This window comes from Diceros bicornis, unplaced genomic scaffold (assembly GCF_020826845.1).
Source record: "Diceros bicornis minor isolate mBicDic1 unplaced genomic scaffold, mDicBic1.mat.cur scaffold_124_ctg1, whole genome shotgun sequence".
NCBI lineage: Eukaryota > Metazoa > Chordata > Mammalia > Perissodactyla > Rhinocerotidae > Diceros > Diceros bicornis.
In genome coordinates, this window is record NW_026691044.1 from 615,473 (window position 1) to 632,664 (window position 17,192).

Here is a 17,192-nt window from a genome sequence, read left to right on the forward strand (position 1 = left end):
TACACCTATATAACCTATACTCCTTTCAAGATATAGAACATTCTCCTCAACCCATAAAGTTCCTCCATGTCCTTTCTCAGTCAATCCTTGCTCCTGCCTCACCCCTTCTCCACAATCGGAGGTTAGATGCAACCACTGTTCTGATTATTTTTCCTACCACAGATTATTTTTTGACTGTTCTTGGAATTCATACAAATAGAATCATACAATATTTACTCTTTTTTGTGTGTGGCTCATTTTGCTCAGTATAATCCTGCAATGGATTTTAATTAATTCACAATAAAAGATGAAATATATAATGTTTCCTATATACTGGGAGTCTCATAAATGTTTTACATATATTAGCTGATTGAATCCTTAATACAAGTCTGTGAAGTAGTCAATCTCATTGTTCTCATTATACAGATGAAGAAACTTTGGCATAAAAAGTTTGTTACTTGCTTGAGGTAACCATCTCTAAAGAAGAGAACTGAGATTAGGCAGAAGAAATTGAACTGTGATAAGTTAAAAGTGGAGACCACAGTTGATCCCAGTGGGAGCACTGGAGCTGAGGTGGCCCTTCTGGAGTCTCTCAAATTGAGGCAAAGGAATTGGGCCTTTGTATCCACCCCTCTCCCCCCATGAACCAGTGATTGGAAGCGGGCTGCTATTCGGAGTGGTCACAATCTTAGGTGTGGCACTTTCCTTTGGCCCAAGGAAATTCCCAGAGAGGTTGGCAGTATGAGCCCTTAGAAGAATTTCTGCAGCTACAAGAGCGAGTGACTTAGTCCTGAAATAAGAATCTAGAAAATATACCACTGCCTCCATTATGGTCCACCACTTATGCCACTCAGATGCACTTGCTTCTTACAGTCAGTGCACTAGGATTCTGGTTGGTCTTCTTGACTGGGGAAACTTAGAACAGGAAGATCAGTGGGACAAATTACAGACAGCTCTTGACTGCACCTTTTATTCATGCTACAATTGATACTTACAATCCCACTTCTCCTACTGTCCCATTTAGATTCCCCTCACCCTTGACATGCACCTCTGGTGGTCTGGGTGGCTTACCTGGAGAGAGGATCCAGATCCTCATCCCTGAGTCATCTGAACACCTGATAACCACATCCTTCACAGGATAGAGCTCCTACACTTAATTATTGGGGAAAGAATATCAAAAGACATCCCAATGGATTACTTGAAGGCCAAATGTCTTCTTTGCCCTCACTGTATAACAGAAGCCCCTTGTCCTCTGGATGAATTACTTGTGCCAGAGGCCATAGTGACTTCTTTCATTCTGTTGGCGTCATAAGCAGTAGTAAAGTTCAATGGGACTCTGACTTTGTCTCCTGGTAGAAGTGTCCACCTCTGGGAACCAGGACCTGTTGGTTAATTATGGTTTGCAATTCTTCCCAAGAACCTCATAACCCATCTTACATGAAGAACACCTGCAATGGCAACTATTTTAGACTACACATGGGAATATCAATGCTTGGATTGCACCTAGGACAGGACAGTAGCTGATGGGATTCCTGGGCAGGGGTATGAACTTCCCACCCAGGTGATTGACAAGAGTACATTCTCAGGCAAAAAAGGGCTGCACAGTTCAGAATATCTTCCATTTGCCCCAGTAGATCCACCTTCTCTATCTTGCTGTACCCAGGAAGGTTAGTGAAGATGAACTACGTCAGCGGGCTTTCTTGCTTTATGGCTTTTGGCTGGGTTTGGTCAATGGGGAGCCTAGATATGAAATCAGAAGGATGAAAGAGAGTGACATCTGTTCCTGGCTATTTCTTGCAGGAGAACCTGGGGCTGGATGCTACCCCTGACCTCCTTTCAGCTTCTGGAATGCATTACCTCATCTCTTGTTTCTAGAATTGATAATTTTTCACTATCCTTACGCCTTCAGGCTTAGGGGTGTTAGTAGAGCCCTACACTTACCATCTCACTGGGTACCAACCACCTTTTGTGGTCTTCTTACATCCTGTCTGCAACTCCGAGAAGCCCCTTTATGAAAACTCTACTTGAATCATCCTAGTCTCAGTGTGTCCTTTGTTTCCTGCTGAGATTCCAACTGATATGTCAACTCATTGATAGCAGAAGGAAAAGACCTAATAGTGAACCATAAAACCCAACAACATCAGGACCGACCAAGTCTCTGACCACATCACCTTCTACCACTCCCTCACTGTCCCCAACTTGATCTACTCCAGTCACACTGGCCTCTGTCTTCCAGACCTTTGCATGAATATATTGCTTTAGTCACACAAATTCGTATGACTCACTGTCCTAACTTGTTATGCTATCTGTTCAAGTGCTCCTTAACTAAGAGTTTATCCCTTCCTATTCTATGCAAATAAGCAAGATCTCAATCCCTCTTAACTATCTTAAAATGCTTTCTACATTTTCTACATGACACTTATAATAACATGTTTTCTTGATTTCTCTATAGTCTGTCTTTCCCCAATTAGAACCTAAGCGCTCCAATAGCAAAAGTGGAATTTCATTCATTGCTACAGACACCAGTGTCTCCAAAAGTGCTAGACATATAGAATGTACTCAAGGAATATGCTGGTGGTTAAGAGTGTCTACTGTCTGGGCTCAAATTCAGGCTCTACCATTTTCTAGCCAAAGAGCTCAGGCAAGTAACATGCCAGTTTTCTCACATCTGAAGTGGGAATGATAGTACTGGACACTTCTTAAGTTTATATTTAGTACTCTGTAAGTTAATATTCATAAGGCATTTAGAAGAGTGGTCTATCAGAAAAAATGTTTGATCATTTATTAATGTAGTGAAATACTTCGCTATGAAAAAATAAGACCCCGTCATGAAAAGGAACAATTCACAAGAAAAGACCTAATCCTGTATGTACTTATTTACATTACACCCAAATATATAACGAAAAAATGACAGAATAACAAATAAGAATCTGTTTCTCTATAACTGTAGTAGAAGACTTCAGTACACCTCTATCACTAGATAAGTTTGAGAAAATAATCTGAATGTAATACTATATTCAAAAAGAAAATTAGCTTGAGTTTATGAGAAAGTAGTGTCCTAAGGATAGAGCAGTCAGCCGGGTCAAATGATGCTGCGTGCTGAAGTAAAAAAAAGAGTAAAGAATGACCACTGGATTGGGCCTCGTAGAAGCTGCTGATGTTCTTGACGAGAACAGATTGAGTGACATACGTGGACAGACCTGATTGAAGTGGGTTGAAAAGAATGGGAATTGAGGAAGAGGAATATTTGAATACTAACAACCGTTGCAAATGTTTGCCTTGAAGATTAGCAGAGAAATGGCAAAAGAGTTGTTGAGAGAGACTTTGGGTTTAGGAGAGACAGACTTTAAATGGAATGTACTGGAACATGTAGTAACTAAGTACTGGAGTCCTAGCACAGGACATAGGTCTAAGGAAGAGGTTAGGTGTAAATATATGTGAATTTAGACTTCATTTCATGGGAAACTGATATGAACTGGATAATGGATATCCATTTCCTGAACTGTGCATGAGACCAGTTCTTCAGACATTGGTCAGATAGACCTAAGGGTGAGGTTGGTGATATAGGCTGTAAATTACCATTGAGGCTTACCCAAGGCATGGTCAATGACCTCATCCTTGGGTATCACAGGAATCATGCTGGGCTATTTTTGCCGATTGCAATACCAGCCCTTTCTGATGTTGTGTTTTGATGGTTGCAACACCACTCAGTCAATTGCAAGAAACAGAATGTTTGCCTGGGAAAGAAAAAATCCAATCTCAGAATGGGGTAGTTCCCAGAGCCTTGCTGACCCCCATCCCTGATGAAATCTCTGGCACCTTCAGTGGAAGATGTTGCCCAAACGTATTTTTCACCTTTGTCTTTACCAGGGCACAGCGTGCCAGGTGCAGAGCCCCAGGGCAGGGAGGACCCCAGAGCTCCTTACTGAGAGCAGTGAGCAGTTAGGCCTGGACTGGGGGAGTGACAGAAAGAGGACACCGGAAGCAACTCTGACCCACAGTGACATTGAGGGAAGATCTGAGCCAGTATATATTGCTCTTGAAAATGCCCTAGTTCTGATTAATAACAAATCTTCTTTCCATGGTCTTGAATGGCAGAGCACTTTTAGACACGTGTACCATGCACAGGAGTAAAATTTCCCTGCAGAAGGCTACACTGCAGGTCTGTTTCCATCTCTGCTCCCTCAGTCACCACTGACTAGAGGCCTTGCCTCAAACTGTTAAGTCAGCTGAGATGTTCTTTCTGCTGCTTCTGCCCCTCTTTGGGAAATTTCCACATTCCATGTGCCTGATGAGTTATTCGAGCGGCTTTGATTACATAAGGCCCAGTGTCTACAAGGAAGGGAACTTGGTGGTCAGTGGGTTTTCCCCCTTCTATACATTGACCCAGGATTCAGAAATGCAATGGAAATTTCTTTGTGACTTGTCCAAGCAAAGATGTCACATTTTGCGTGTAAGTTCCTGTGTGTGTGTGAATCCCTCTGACAGTTATGAAAGTTGAATATAAAAGCTGTGTTGAGATTCTCCCGTAAACTATGAATCATCAGCTCCTTTCTTTTCCTTCAATAATTATTTGTGGCTTCCTTTCTTTTTCCCTTCTGGAATATTTTCCTTCCAAACAGAAGACAGAAATAAGCATCTTTTATTTTCCCCTGCCTTGGAATAATCTCCATTAGTGATTATTTTCTGAAAGCCTAAAGGATGCCAATTGTAGGGAAAAAACACCAAGATCCTACTGCAGTGATCCACAAGCCACCCTGCTCCTGACCCATATTGTGGGAGGGGAGGGAATCTTTGGGCAAACCATACCTTGGCTAGAAGTTAGTACTAAGAGAAAGTCTCATCATAATGTATAGATTATTCAAAAACGAACTACTTATTGAGATGATATTTATTTTTCTTCAAAATGCATTTACTCAGTATCCTTTATGGTCTAAAATAATTTGGTGTATTCTCTGAAAAAGATGTGTTTTTTTTCCAGTTTTATTGAGATATTATTGATGCTCATCACTGTATAAATTTAAGGTGTACTGCATAATGGTTTGACTTATATATTTGGTAAAATGATTACCACAATAAATTTAGTTAGCATCTATCATCTCATATAAATATAATAAAACAGAAAAAGCGAAAAAAGAAAAGAATATTTTTTTCCTCTTGATGAGAACTCAGGATTTAGTATCTTAACATTCATATGTATCATACAGCGGTGTTAACTATAGTCGTGTTGTACATTTGATCCCTAGTACTGGATCAAAGATCAAGTGTTTAACATATATATACATATATATATAAAATGGAATTTTCTAGATCTTTTTATTAATTGCTAGCCTAATGATACTGTGGTCAGAGAATGCATTGTGTATAATTTCAATGTTCAAAGGCTTACTTGATGGCCCAGTGTCTGGTCAAATGTATGTATATTCTTTGGGGTTCATAATATACCAGCCTTATTTACATTTATATGTAAATATCTGTTAAGCTTAAGTCTTCCATAACTTTGCATATTTTTTTTGTCTTTAATTTGACCATTTCTAAGAGGATATGTTAAATCTCCAAATCTGGTTGTTCATATATGTACTTATGCACATGGGTCTATAAATAATAGCTTTTTTTCACTTTGGGGGGATATATATAATGACTGTTAGTACTCAATCTTCTCTTCCTTTCACCACATATGGTCACCACATATGTCACATATGACATATGGTCACCACCTTTGATATTTCACATGATTTTTGCTTTGAACTCGGATTTTATCAGATATTAACAAGGATACCCATGCTTTCTTTTGGTTCATATTTAAATGGAATATCATTTCTACCTATTTTAACCTCTTCTGTGTTTTGCTTCAAGTATTGGAAAGCATGTAGTTGGGTCCTGTGGTAGGTGGAATGTGCCCCCAAAGGTGACCAATTCCTAATCCTTCGAATCTGTGAATATGTTACCTCACATAGAAAGGAGACTTTGCAAGTGTGAAGAAGTCAAGGATCTTGAGATGAGGAGATAATCCTGAATTATCTGGATGTGTCCAATATAATCACAAGGGTCCTTACAAGTGAAAGAATAAGTCAAGAGTCAGAGTCAGAGAAGGAGTTATGACAATGGAAACAGAGATTGAAGTGATATGAGGATGTTACCTAGGAATGTGAGCAGCCTCTAGAAGCTAGAAAATGCAAGGAAATGGACTCTTCTCTAGAGCCTCCAGAAGGAATGCATTCCTGCTGACACCTGTATTTTAGCCAGTGAGACTCATTTTAGATTTCTCTCCTCCCAAAGTATAAGATAATAAATTTTGTGTTATTTTAGGCCTCTAAATCTGTGGTAGTTTCTCAGAGTAGCAATAGGAAATGAATACAAGTCTTATTTGTAATCCAATCTGAGTGTTTCTGTGTGACTCAGAATTACAGCATCCCAACATTTTGGTTTTTAAAGCTGTATTCACCAATGAAAATAATATTTTAATGTTAGAGCACCAAAAGCCTATGTTCTGCTGTGCAATCTTCTGGAATTGCATGTTGTACCTTGTCAATTAAATTGTTTGAAAATTAACGTTAGACTGAACTTAGATGTGTAAGAGAGGAATCAACCCAAAGATAAGCTGTAAAGCCCACTGCTTATGATGGTTTTCTAATCTGTAAAGAAATAGATGAAAAGCTGCAAGTTTACACTGCTCCTCGGACTCTGAATTGTTTTTACTCTTTTAGAAAAACATAGAGTCATAAATTGCTTCTTCCTCTTTATTTTCTCCCTAAGACTATCTCCTTATTTATTATGGTACAATTTCCCTGCTTCTGGTAGTATGTGTTTCCTAAGTCTGTGAGGCAGGCAGTTTTAGAAAGGTATATTGCAGAAGTTTTGATGATACCATTCTGTACTCGACTTGCCCTTCCTTCAAGTTTTTCTTATGCACTTCCCTGTCCTACCTAGTTTCTTTAATGGATTATAAACTTTTGCTTCATCTCACTATACCTGCACATGCCCATGACCAACCTCATGTTGGTGCCACTGTATGAAATAGTGTTTGACTTGTAAACAAATATGCAAATGGGTTCTTTCCCCTTAAGCATCCTTTGGGCCTCTTCTTTCCACTAATTCATTTTAGGATATTGATCTATCTCTTTTGAGTCCAGAGTTGTAGGGCTTGATCTTCCAAGGCTTTGGGAACATCTTGTGCGTGTGCTCCAGATTCCAAAGTCATGAAGAGACAGCCATTGCTCTGGAATGAACAAGTTGCTTAAGTCAAAATGCCACCCTTTACTCTTTTTTTTCCCCACATGAGTTATGCCTGAAGTGCATGACTTGATCTTTATTTTTAATACTATGGCTTGGTACAGGTTGAACTTCAAAAACTATCATTATGTCCTGGTCTTTGTTTTTGCCATCGAGGAGATCAACAGGAGCCCCCAGCTGCTCCCCACCCTGTCTCTGGGTTTCCATGTCTACAATTCCTTCCACAGTGATGTCAGCACCTTGGTGAGCACCCTGAGGTGGTTATCGGGATGGGGTCAGATGATCCCTAATTACACCTGCCAGGCACAGAACAAGAATGTGGCTGTCACTGCAGGAACCACACCAGCATTCTCTGCCCACATTGGGACACTGTTGGAGCTCTACAAAATACCACAGATATGAGCGTGGTGGAGGGATGGATCTGGAGGGACTGAAGTTTTCCTCCTTGGTGAAATTCTGTGGCCACTCATGTGGAAAAGAAGAAAGTGGTTTTGCATGTCTCCCTAAGGAAAAAACCTACCACAGATAGTTCTTGAAATGGTGGATTCATTATTTTGGTGTGTGAATCTGAGAGAGGGATGAAGTAGCCTGAGGCTAGCATCACTGTCTAAAGCAGACCACAGGAGCTTCTGGAAGTGTGGTTGCCCAAATTCTCTCAAAGGAGTGGAAACTAGATATTCTGAAATAATCATACCCTAGTTATTTATCAAATAGTTAATAAAATTTTATATGTAAACATGTACTTAAAACCACTTTACACTCTTCAAATGCTTTACAAATAGTCACAAATTTAATCCTAATATAAGACAATGAATAGGTAACGTTATTATGGGACTTTTTAGAGATATAGAAACTAAGATGGATAGAGGTTATTTAACCTTCTCAAGTGCGTTAAGCTAGTCACATTAGAGTCAGGATTTGAACCCAGGCAGTCTGGCTTCAACGCCAAGCTTCCCCTCAATCACTTCTACCATCAGATAATATTGCTTCATACTCACAGTGTTAGCACCAAGAATGTAAGTTTAGCTAACTGATCATATGAATTTTGTTGAAATTCTGTTTATTTTTCTTCCAGAGAACTCAATATGGAACACTTTTTCTCTTTTGATTCAGACAACCTATGGAGATTTTGATCCTGTACTGAAAGGTAAGGACTAGTTTTCCTCTCTCTATCAGATAGCTCACAAGGACACATCTCTAGTCTTCAGAATGGTCTCATTGTTGACACATTTTGGCTGGACCTGGGTAGGAATCTTAGTATCAGTTGATAAAAAAGGTGAGCAGTTCCTCTGGGAACTTAGAAGAGAGATGACTATGAACGGTGCCTGCCTGTGACTAAGATACCTGTGAGCAAGAGGACGTACACTTCAAAAGATTGGACATGCATAGCCAGAAGCACAGACTCATCAGCCAACGTGTTTATCATTTATGGTGACACAAGTAGATTAATAAATGTGGGCATTGCAGGAAAACATTATTTAACCACTCAGAAGGTGTGGATCACTACACCACAGTGGGATGCTTCTTTTATTCCATGTCACCACTTTTTCGATACCTACCATGGGAGTCTTTCCTTTGCGCACCAGAACTTTGACATATCTGGATTTAAACACTCTCTATGGACAGTTAGCCCCTCTAAATACCAAGAAGACTTTTTCTTTACCAAATGATGCCTTGAACATTTCAACTGCTCATTTGCAGGAACTGAATGTGGAAATTTTTGGAGTGTCCATTCAATGCCTCCCTGGAGTCTCTGCCAAAGGAAACATTAGACACGACTCTGTCTGGATCCAGCTACTACATCTATGATGCTGTGGATGTGGTGGCCTGAGCCCTCCATGAAATACTTTTTATAAAAGCAGAACAGGGGTCCATAATGAATGCAGGCCAGCTCATGTTTCTCCCTTAGCAGGTAAAATTCTCCCTTAAATAGGATTCTGATTATTGTTCTTTTAGGATCCGAGAGTTATTTTATTTGGGTATCGAATTGTGATTGTCACATTGTCACAGATCAGCAGTGACTTGTGCATAATGAATTACTGTTCTTTCTTACAGGTTGCAAGTAAACCTCTAATGATTGTAGGGTCTAATTAGCAACAGTGTCAACTCTTTTAACTAGAAATAATTGATTAAAAACTTTCACTGTGAGAGGTAAGTGTTCAAGAGAAAACAATGACAATTCATCCCAGGGAATTAAAAAATTCAGGGATTTCCAAAATCTAGTTCTGGCCCTATCCCTTGATATCTTAAATGCTTCTGGGGAAAGGACAATTTATTTGAACTTCCTGCATTTTTCTAGAAAGGCTACTGATAGCTAAATAAATATTTCCCCATTGAAATTTAAAATGACTTTTGGAAGCAAGGAGTTTGATCCCCTTTTTACAGATCAGAACCCCAATACTATGAAATATATTTTAATTCCCCAAGTCCTTATCAATTCTACTTAGATGAATTTGTACATGAACCTAGACTTACATAAATCCAAAACCTATGAATAATGTGTCATGAAACTCTTGCTTTCAGGTATGAGGAAGTGAATGTCATGTCAGATCTAAATACACACATTTGTTGTGAATATATATTTGTTCATGTATATATACAACCATATATATAGTTATGTATTATACAAATATCAGTTGTACATTTATATAGAAATTATATCAATTAATGCGTGAAGATTCTGTACTAGGAGCTTTCATCTCTTCTCTCTCATTTAATAAAATATTTTGTTCAAAGGTAGGAAGAAGCAGGCTGTCTTTCTTTGTCTCTTCTTGAGCTCGAGGAAACTCCCTAGCACCCCTAAAGCAAACCTCATTGCTCAAGGTGCAGCTCAGGTTTAGCTCCACAGCACTCCCTGGACGTGGAATCTTCAGGAATGGTTTAAACCTCACCATGTGCTCTCTGAGGGCAGACAAGAATGCCTGCTTCCTTAAGCGTGCAGAATAGTAAACACTCCCCAAATTGAACTTATTCAGAGGATGACTAATATAGAGGGAAAAAAATCTAATTGCTGGGCAACTCAGTATCCCCACCAGTTCGAATCTGGGTTTTCTGCCTTCAATTTCCATGCTCATTTCATTTCCCAATTATGTCTCCCTTTTAGCTCCACCCATTCCTAAGAAACACCCAATTTAAAAAAAGCACTGGAGCTCACGTGTCACTGGATGAGAAAAGAAACTCTGTGTCACAGCATGTAATTCTGAACTATATGATTTTCCTAAAGGTCTTGGACTTCAGGTGAAAGTAAGGGAGTTTGTTCCCCAGGAACCACGTGGTCAAGGTTTCATCATACATGAGGAGCTGATAGACTGGGCCATGCGATTCAAAAAGGTTGCAGACAAGTCAATCTTGGATTAATCATCTACATCACAAGATAGAGAGCATATATGAAAATAATGGTGAAATCATTTAACTCATAACAAAATTCTCATTTGTTGATATAATTTTTCTTACTGTCCAAGAGATATTGAAAGGACACTTGTAATTAAAGAGATATTCCGGAATTTTGAAATGCTTTATACATTACAGCAGGACAGTGAGGCTACCAATTTAATAGGATGAGCTGATAAAAAATTGATTGAATTCCCATTTAAGCTGAAAAAGTGTCAATCTCACGTGCTTGCAAATTTATTGCTCTGCATGCATTGTGCCCTGAAGATATAACAGATGCTGACGACCTAGACTTTTGATGATTTAAAGATACAATTCAAATTGTCTTTTGCCATACGCTTTTCTTCCAGAAAACAAATTTTATTCTCTTTAACGAAAATCAAAAGAATTGACATTGAGGGTTTTTTTTAATATTTCAATATTTTATTAATTTTCCTTATATTTCCATCTCTTCATCCCAACTTTATACATTCTTGTAGAAAAATTCACCATCAGAAAAAAAGATTCTTTTGGCTCCCAAGGAACTGCATTCTTCCTCTTCTTCAGATTTCCCTTTAGAACTCAGTCTTGTAAGCCATCCCTCAAGATGCTATATTATATCATTCAAGCCTGTCCCTGTGTCTTTGGTGTATAATCTACCTGACATTAAATACATTACTAAATAAATTCAATAATTACAATTTGTACTAATCAAACAATTCTCATATAAATGCATTGTATGAATTAAAATATTATTTTTTATTAAGGTAAAATCTGCTTATAGTTCAAAAAAGTAATCCTGGAATACCATATTCAGAATCACATTTGTTATTGCCAGATGCCCCATTCCATAAAACAAACAAGTGTCCTAGTCATTGAGATGGAAAATTTTTTAAATCAGTACGTATTTTCGTGTTGGGAACTCTTTTCTGCAGATTGACCTTGATTTTAATTTGCTTTCCCTGGGTGCATCAATCATGTCAAATCTTATAGGTGATCTCTAAGATAAGTTTTGAGATAATTTAAACAATATTATCAATTATTCAATATTATTAAATAAAAAAATATTATCCAATTATATAGTATTGTTCAGTATCATCAATAATTCTCTTCTTTCAAACTCCCCACTCTGGGTGTAGGACGTTCTGTCAGCCAGGATTCAGACACATCCCTCAGGAAGAGAGAGCTACCTGCTGCTTTGTCTGTGTATTGTGCCCAGAGAGAGAAATATGTAATCAGACAGGTATGAACTGGCAAAATTACACAATCACTTTCTCTCACCTCTTCTTTGTCTCCAAATAAAATGTAAAGGATCTGAGAGTAACCAATAGCATCACATTTCTTCATTATTTTCTATTATTTCATTCACTCATTCAATACATTCATTTAGGAAATCAATACATCGTTTCCATGTTGGGAGTTACCTTGATCTGGCTTCCTTATACTCACATTGTTAGGTTCTGCTGAAGCAGCTCTTCTCAAGGGAATACAACCCTTAAACCACATGATGTGTTAGGCAAACACTTAGAGATTCCGTAGCACCGTATACTCATCTGGATCACAGAATAACACACATGGAATTATGATGGAAGTAAGCGTGGGTGTCTTTAGCACATGCCTCCTATTCATATCTTTACACCCAAGGTGGCGAGCACTATGCCTTACACATAGTAGGTGTGCAAAAACCAGAACTAAAGATTCAATAAATGAATGGACATATTATATTATTATTACTCTAGTAGAAGACATAAACAATGAACTGAGCATGCAAACTTGATAAGATAAAGGCTCTGCTTTCCAAGAAATCATAGTGAGGTACATGTGAAAAAGAATAGCAGGGCAATTTGAAAAGTGCCAAAATAAAGGTAGTTAGAGGTTAGCAGAGTCAACAAGAGTAGATAGTGTTACTTGGATAAATCAGATAATTCTTCATGGAAAGCTTATGTTTGAGTTGAGCTTTTAAAAATATGGGGGGATTTTTCAGTTAAAGATGAAGAGGGCCTCTTGGCAACAGATGTTTGAGCAACAAAAGTTATGCAAGATTAATAAGTTCTGGAGACCTACCATCCAACATGGGCCGATAGTTCACAATACTGTACTGTAGACTTAAAAATTTACTAGGAGGGTAGATTTATGTTAAGTATTCCTACCTCAAAAGAAAAAAAGTATTTTAAAAAAGGAAGTTAAATAAAAAAATTAAAGAGGACAGGAGGAAACATTTGGGGGTGATGAATAGGTTAAGGACTTGAGTAGTGATGGTTTCACGGGTGTATATTATCTCCGAACACATTAAGTTGTATACATTAAATATGTACAGCTTTTTGTATGTCAGTCATACCTCAATAAAGTTTTTTTAAATGTTTTCATGTGGCATATTCAGACATTCAGAATATGACTAATATGACTGGAATGAGATGATAAAAGACTGATCATGGATGATGATGGAATAGGTAAATAATGAAAAAAAATCCCATCATATTTAAAGTACAATATTCCAGTCTTACCAAACAAAACAGCAAACAATTCATATATACTTATTACCAAAGTTGTCTCTACATTGCTAAATGTTCTGTCCAGTAAGATAATTCATGAAATAACATATTACAGAAATAATAATGGGCTGGAGGAGAGAGCATGTTTACAAATTATGTTTGTTGTTAGAATGCATCTGGCTATAAATTAAAAAGAAAAAAATCTAAAAGTGTCTTTTAAAAAATATTTATTATATCCCATAAAAAAGACCAGAGTAATTTACTACGATGATTCTTTGTGCCAGAAAAAATAAAAGCACAATTGTTGCATTATAAAGATGGAGAAGGAAATAGGTTTCATTCCATTTGTTATTTACTTGATGAATGATGTCATAGATATCACTTTTTACAAAAAAATAGTGAAAGAATTAAAAAAAAGGCCATGATAGAATGACTCCAGGTTTAGGGAAAGGAATGAAGAAAAGCTATTCAACATCCAGCTACCTGTACAGTCTAGGGGTGCACGGAAAGCATCGCCTCCAGCCCCGCCCCTGGAGCTGATTTCCTCCCACTGTGAAGTCGGCCAGACTTATTCCAGCCCCACCCCCGCCTCTTCCCGCCCCTGGAACTGGTCTCTGCGGACAACCTCCTGGCCTGGTTCCGCCCGCAGCCTGGTCCCGGCTCATTGCCCCGCCCGCACCCTTGTCCCCCCCACCCCCGGGCCTGGTGTCACTCACACCCTTGTGCCCGCCCACAGCCCGCCCCTAGAACTGGTTCCCGCCCCTAGATTCCGTCCCTGTCCCTGGTGCTGACCCAGCCCGCGTCCCAGCTTCGCACTCACTCTAGACACTGGAGACCTCCCCCGAGGCTGGGGTGCGCGGCCCCGCCCCGCCCGCCGCCTCAACCCGGAGCCCCCAAACGTCCGTCCTCCCCGAACGCCCGCCCGAGACCGGAAGCGGAAGCGCGGGCGGCGCCGTGGATGGAGCGGGAGGTCTGCGCGGTGTGTCCAGTCTTCTCGGCGCGGACGGCATTCCCGTGGACCTTCGGCCGAAGGGGCGACGCGCGGTGAGTGGCGGGCGGTCCCGGCTCCGGTCGCGGTCCAGGGAGGGGCCTGGGCCGCGGGCAGCCCCGTCAGGGCCCGGCGTCCCTCCGTCCCCCCGGAGCCCCGTTTCCCCCGGGCTGTTCGTCAGGGCGCCCGAGGCTGCTGTTCCTCCCGGCTCCGGACGCCGCCGGCCCCTCCTCAGAGTCCCCGTCACCGTCCTCCGTGTGATTTTGTCCCCAGGGCGCTTATCCGCGTCTGGAGGCGGTGTTTGGGTTGTTACTAATGGGGGCGCTCCTGGCATCTAGAGGGGGAGGCAGGGATGCTGCTCAGCGTCCTCCAGGGCCCAGGACGGCCCGACAGAGAATCATCCGGCCCCAGATGTCAATGGTGCGGAGGTTGGGAGACCTGCTCCAGGGCCTGAAAATCTCCCGAGCCCTGAATGAAGTGTGGGAATTGTTTCCCAGTCAGCCAGCCACTTACAGGGGCCATAAATGACAAGCTTGTTTAAAGGGTCCGGAGTCACCAAAAAGTCTCTGTCCAGCCAAGTGAGTTGAGCGACTCAAGTGCACACACCACGGAGCTGCTTCTCCCATCTTGGGGAGCAGGTGACTGGACAGGAATCGGGAAAATCCAGTCTCAGCCAACAGTTACAGTTAAATCAGTAAATACGAACAAGAAAAGTAAGTGGGGTGGGCTTTCCTTCCATCACCTGTATTACTCCCTGTAAAAGGCCTCAAAAGCAGTCTTTGTTTTTTTTTTCTGTTAGAAAAGAAAAGTGTCTGTGGGGCTCAAGTTTGAGTTGAAACCAGGCTCAGGGTCCACCTGTCCTCGCTGATCCGTGGATTTCTGTGTGACCAGGTGAGTACCCTGTGGACCTCGTACCAACAGGTTCCAGCAGCCTCCGCTGTGCAGAAGACCTGCCAGTGGGCTTTCCTGGGCTCAGGTTGTCAGCACAAGGACTCACTGAGAGTGAGGGTATCATGAGGAAAATTATTTATGTTTGATGGATTATATTCAAGGGAAAGATGGTAAGGTTTGTGAGGCTCTGTGTGTGTAAATAATTCAGAAAATACAGTTATTTGCAGAGAAGAACACATTAAACAAATATATGTAAATAAGTGTAAATATGTGTAACAGTAAAGAAATATAGACTTACCTGCATTCCGAATTCTCAAAAGTCAGGATTTCATATATAAATATAAATATATAAATGTTTTACGTGTATATGTAGTATTACAAGACATCTCATTAAATATTAGCAGGGATGCTCAGCAACATTCCTCAGGCCTATTCAATTTGACTTCTAAAGACCTGTAAATGCTCCACAAAGATTCAAAATCTTACAGACACCTGGAGAAAAATATGATTTGAACTTCTTTATGTTAGTAACAGAAATGTAAAGTTAAATTGACCAGCAGCCGGATTTATTTTCAGCATATTGTTGTTGTTTATGAGATTTCAAATCATTTGGAGGAATATTAAGCAACACCTTTTAGATAGAAGGGTAGGGCACTAGTCTCCAACAAGATTGTCCTCTCCACCTCACATTCTAAAGGGAATTAACTTTGCTTCTTGAATCCTTTCTGAAATAACAGTCTGGTGATTCACGTTGAAGACAATCTTGTTAAGTAATTTTATATATAATTGTTGGCCTCTCCTAATTGTGTGTGTATGTCTGTGTGCCTTTTTCATTCTAGCATTCCTGGGACGTTCTTGAGGGAATGTGTGCTTGTCATGCAGTAGATATTCTTTGAGTGCACAATTTATGGTGACCCACCATCCTCATTTATTCAGAACAGAGGGGTTTTCCAGGACACAGGACATTTAGCGTTCAGACCAGGATGGTTCCTCATCTGATGAGCCAGGCCCTGGGCCAGATGCGTGGGGACCTGGAGAACCAAACAGACCTTGTCCCACCTCCATGGGATTTATATTCTGTTAGGGAATTTGGATTGTAGACAGTTCATGATGAGAGTGATTTGGGAGTTTGGCACAAGGGGACTAAACCGGAGGGGGCAGGGAAGCGCTCTTGAGAAGGACTGATATTTAGCTTGAGAGCTGGAGTTGGGACTGGATTTAGGTGGTTGGAGGGTTAGACTGGAGTGAGGGTGTGGGAGTGTGTTCAAGAGAGCGTTTCAGGCAGAGGGACCCGCAGGAGGACACCCCTGAAGCAGAGAGCCTGGTGTGTCCATGACCTGAAAGAGGGATGGCTGAGCCGAGTCAACACAGGGGGAGGGGTGTGAGCCAGACCAGCGAGGGGAACAGGCTGGACCAGGTCAGGCGTGACTTTGGACTCTGTTCTAAGACCAGTGGGAAGACACTGGAGAGGTGCGAGCAGATGGGTGATGTGATTGGCGTTTGGTCTAAGCACGTGGGTTAAAATGGACTTGAGGCTTAAGAATGAAGACTTAAGAGGCAGATAGGAGGTGTTGGGAAGAAGGTTACGAATAAGGTGATTGTTCCCTAGGCCTGGGTGATGGCTGTGGAGTAGGAAAGAAGGAGAAAGAGAAGACCTTGGAGTGTAGAACTGCGAGAAGGTAACGGTACTTTCTTGCTTGGATGTGTCAGATGGCACAGGGCACTGACTGTGCTCCTCGCTGCTGTCCGTGCAGACCTGCAGGCGCCCCCTCACCCAGGTCTGTGTGTTCACCCCACTTAGCCACTCACAGGCCTCCCTCCACATCTTAAAGGAAGTCAGGCCTTACTTGTGAGGGGGTTGTCTCAGACGGGAGACACCGAGGAGAGCCCCTCCAGGCATCAGAGCAGCCCCTTCAGCCTCTCCCTCAGGCTCCTCCCCCTCCACTCTCTCGCTTTCCACCCTCAGAAGGACCCCTGCTCAATATTCCACGTCCCCATGTTCTTCCTCCCTCAGGCTTGAGAAGGGTGGGCAGCCAGTGGGGTGGACATTGTCTGTACCTTCCACTCTGACCCCTGCAGGTCCTGGGCTGGACAGAGAGCAACTCTACTGGGAGCTGAGCCATGAGAGCCAGGGCGTCCCCCACCTGGGCTCCTTCATCCTGGATGGGGACAGCCTCTATGTCAGTGTTGAGGGGCTGGGCTACAGCCGTGCTCTCTGTCCCTATCATAGTTCTGTGTTG

At 41.2% G+C, this 17,192-nt stretch overlaps 3 protein-coding genes across 3 annotated transcripts in view; 2 read left to right on the top strand and 1 right to left on the bottom strand.

The window, feature by feature from the left end:
• Positions 1-17,192, bottom strand: part of LOC131402530 (adhesion G protein-coupled receptor E4-like) — a 494,190-nt gene that overhangs the window by 388,900 nt on the left and 88,098 nt on the right. The window lies entirely within an intron of this gene.
• The window catches only part of LOC131402526 (centrosomal protein kizuna-like), a 283,064-nt gene that overhangs the window by 184,858 nt on the left and 81,014 nt on the right, over positions 1-17,192 (top strand).
• LOC131402539 (5'-3' exoribonuclease 2-like) overlaps positions 7,482-17,192 on the top strand; it is a 141,438-nt gene continuing 131,727 nt past the window's right edge. Inside the window, exon 1 of the mRNA XM_058537234.1 lies at positions 7,482-7,486. Coding sequence (XP_058393217.1) covers positions 7,482-7,486 — 5 coding nt within the window. The remainder of the gene's footprint in view (positions 7,487-17,192) is intronic.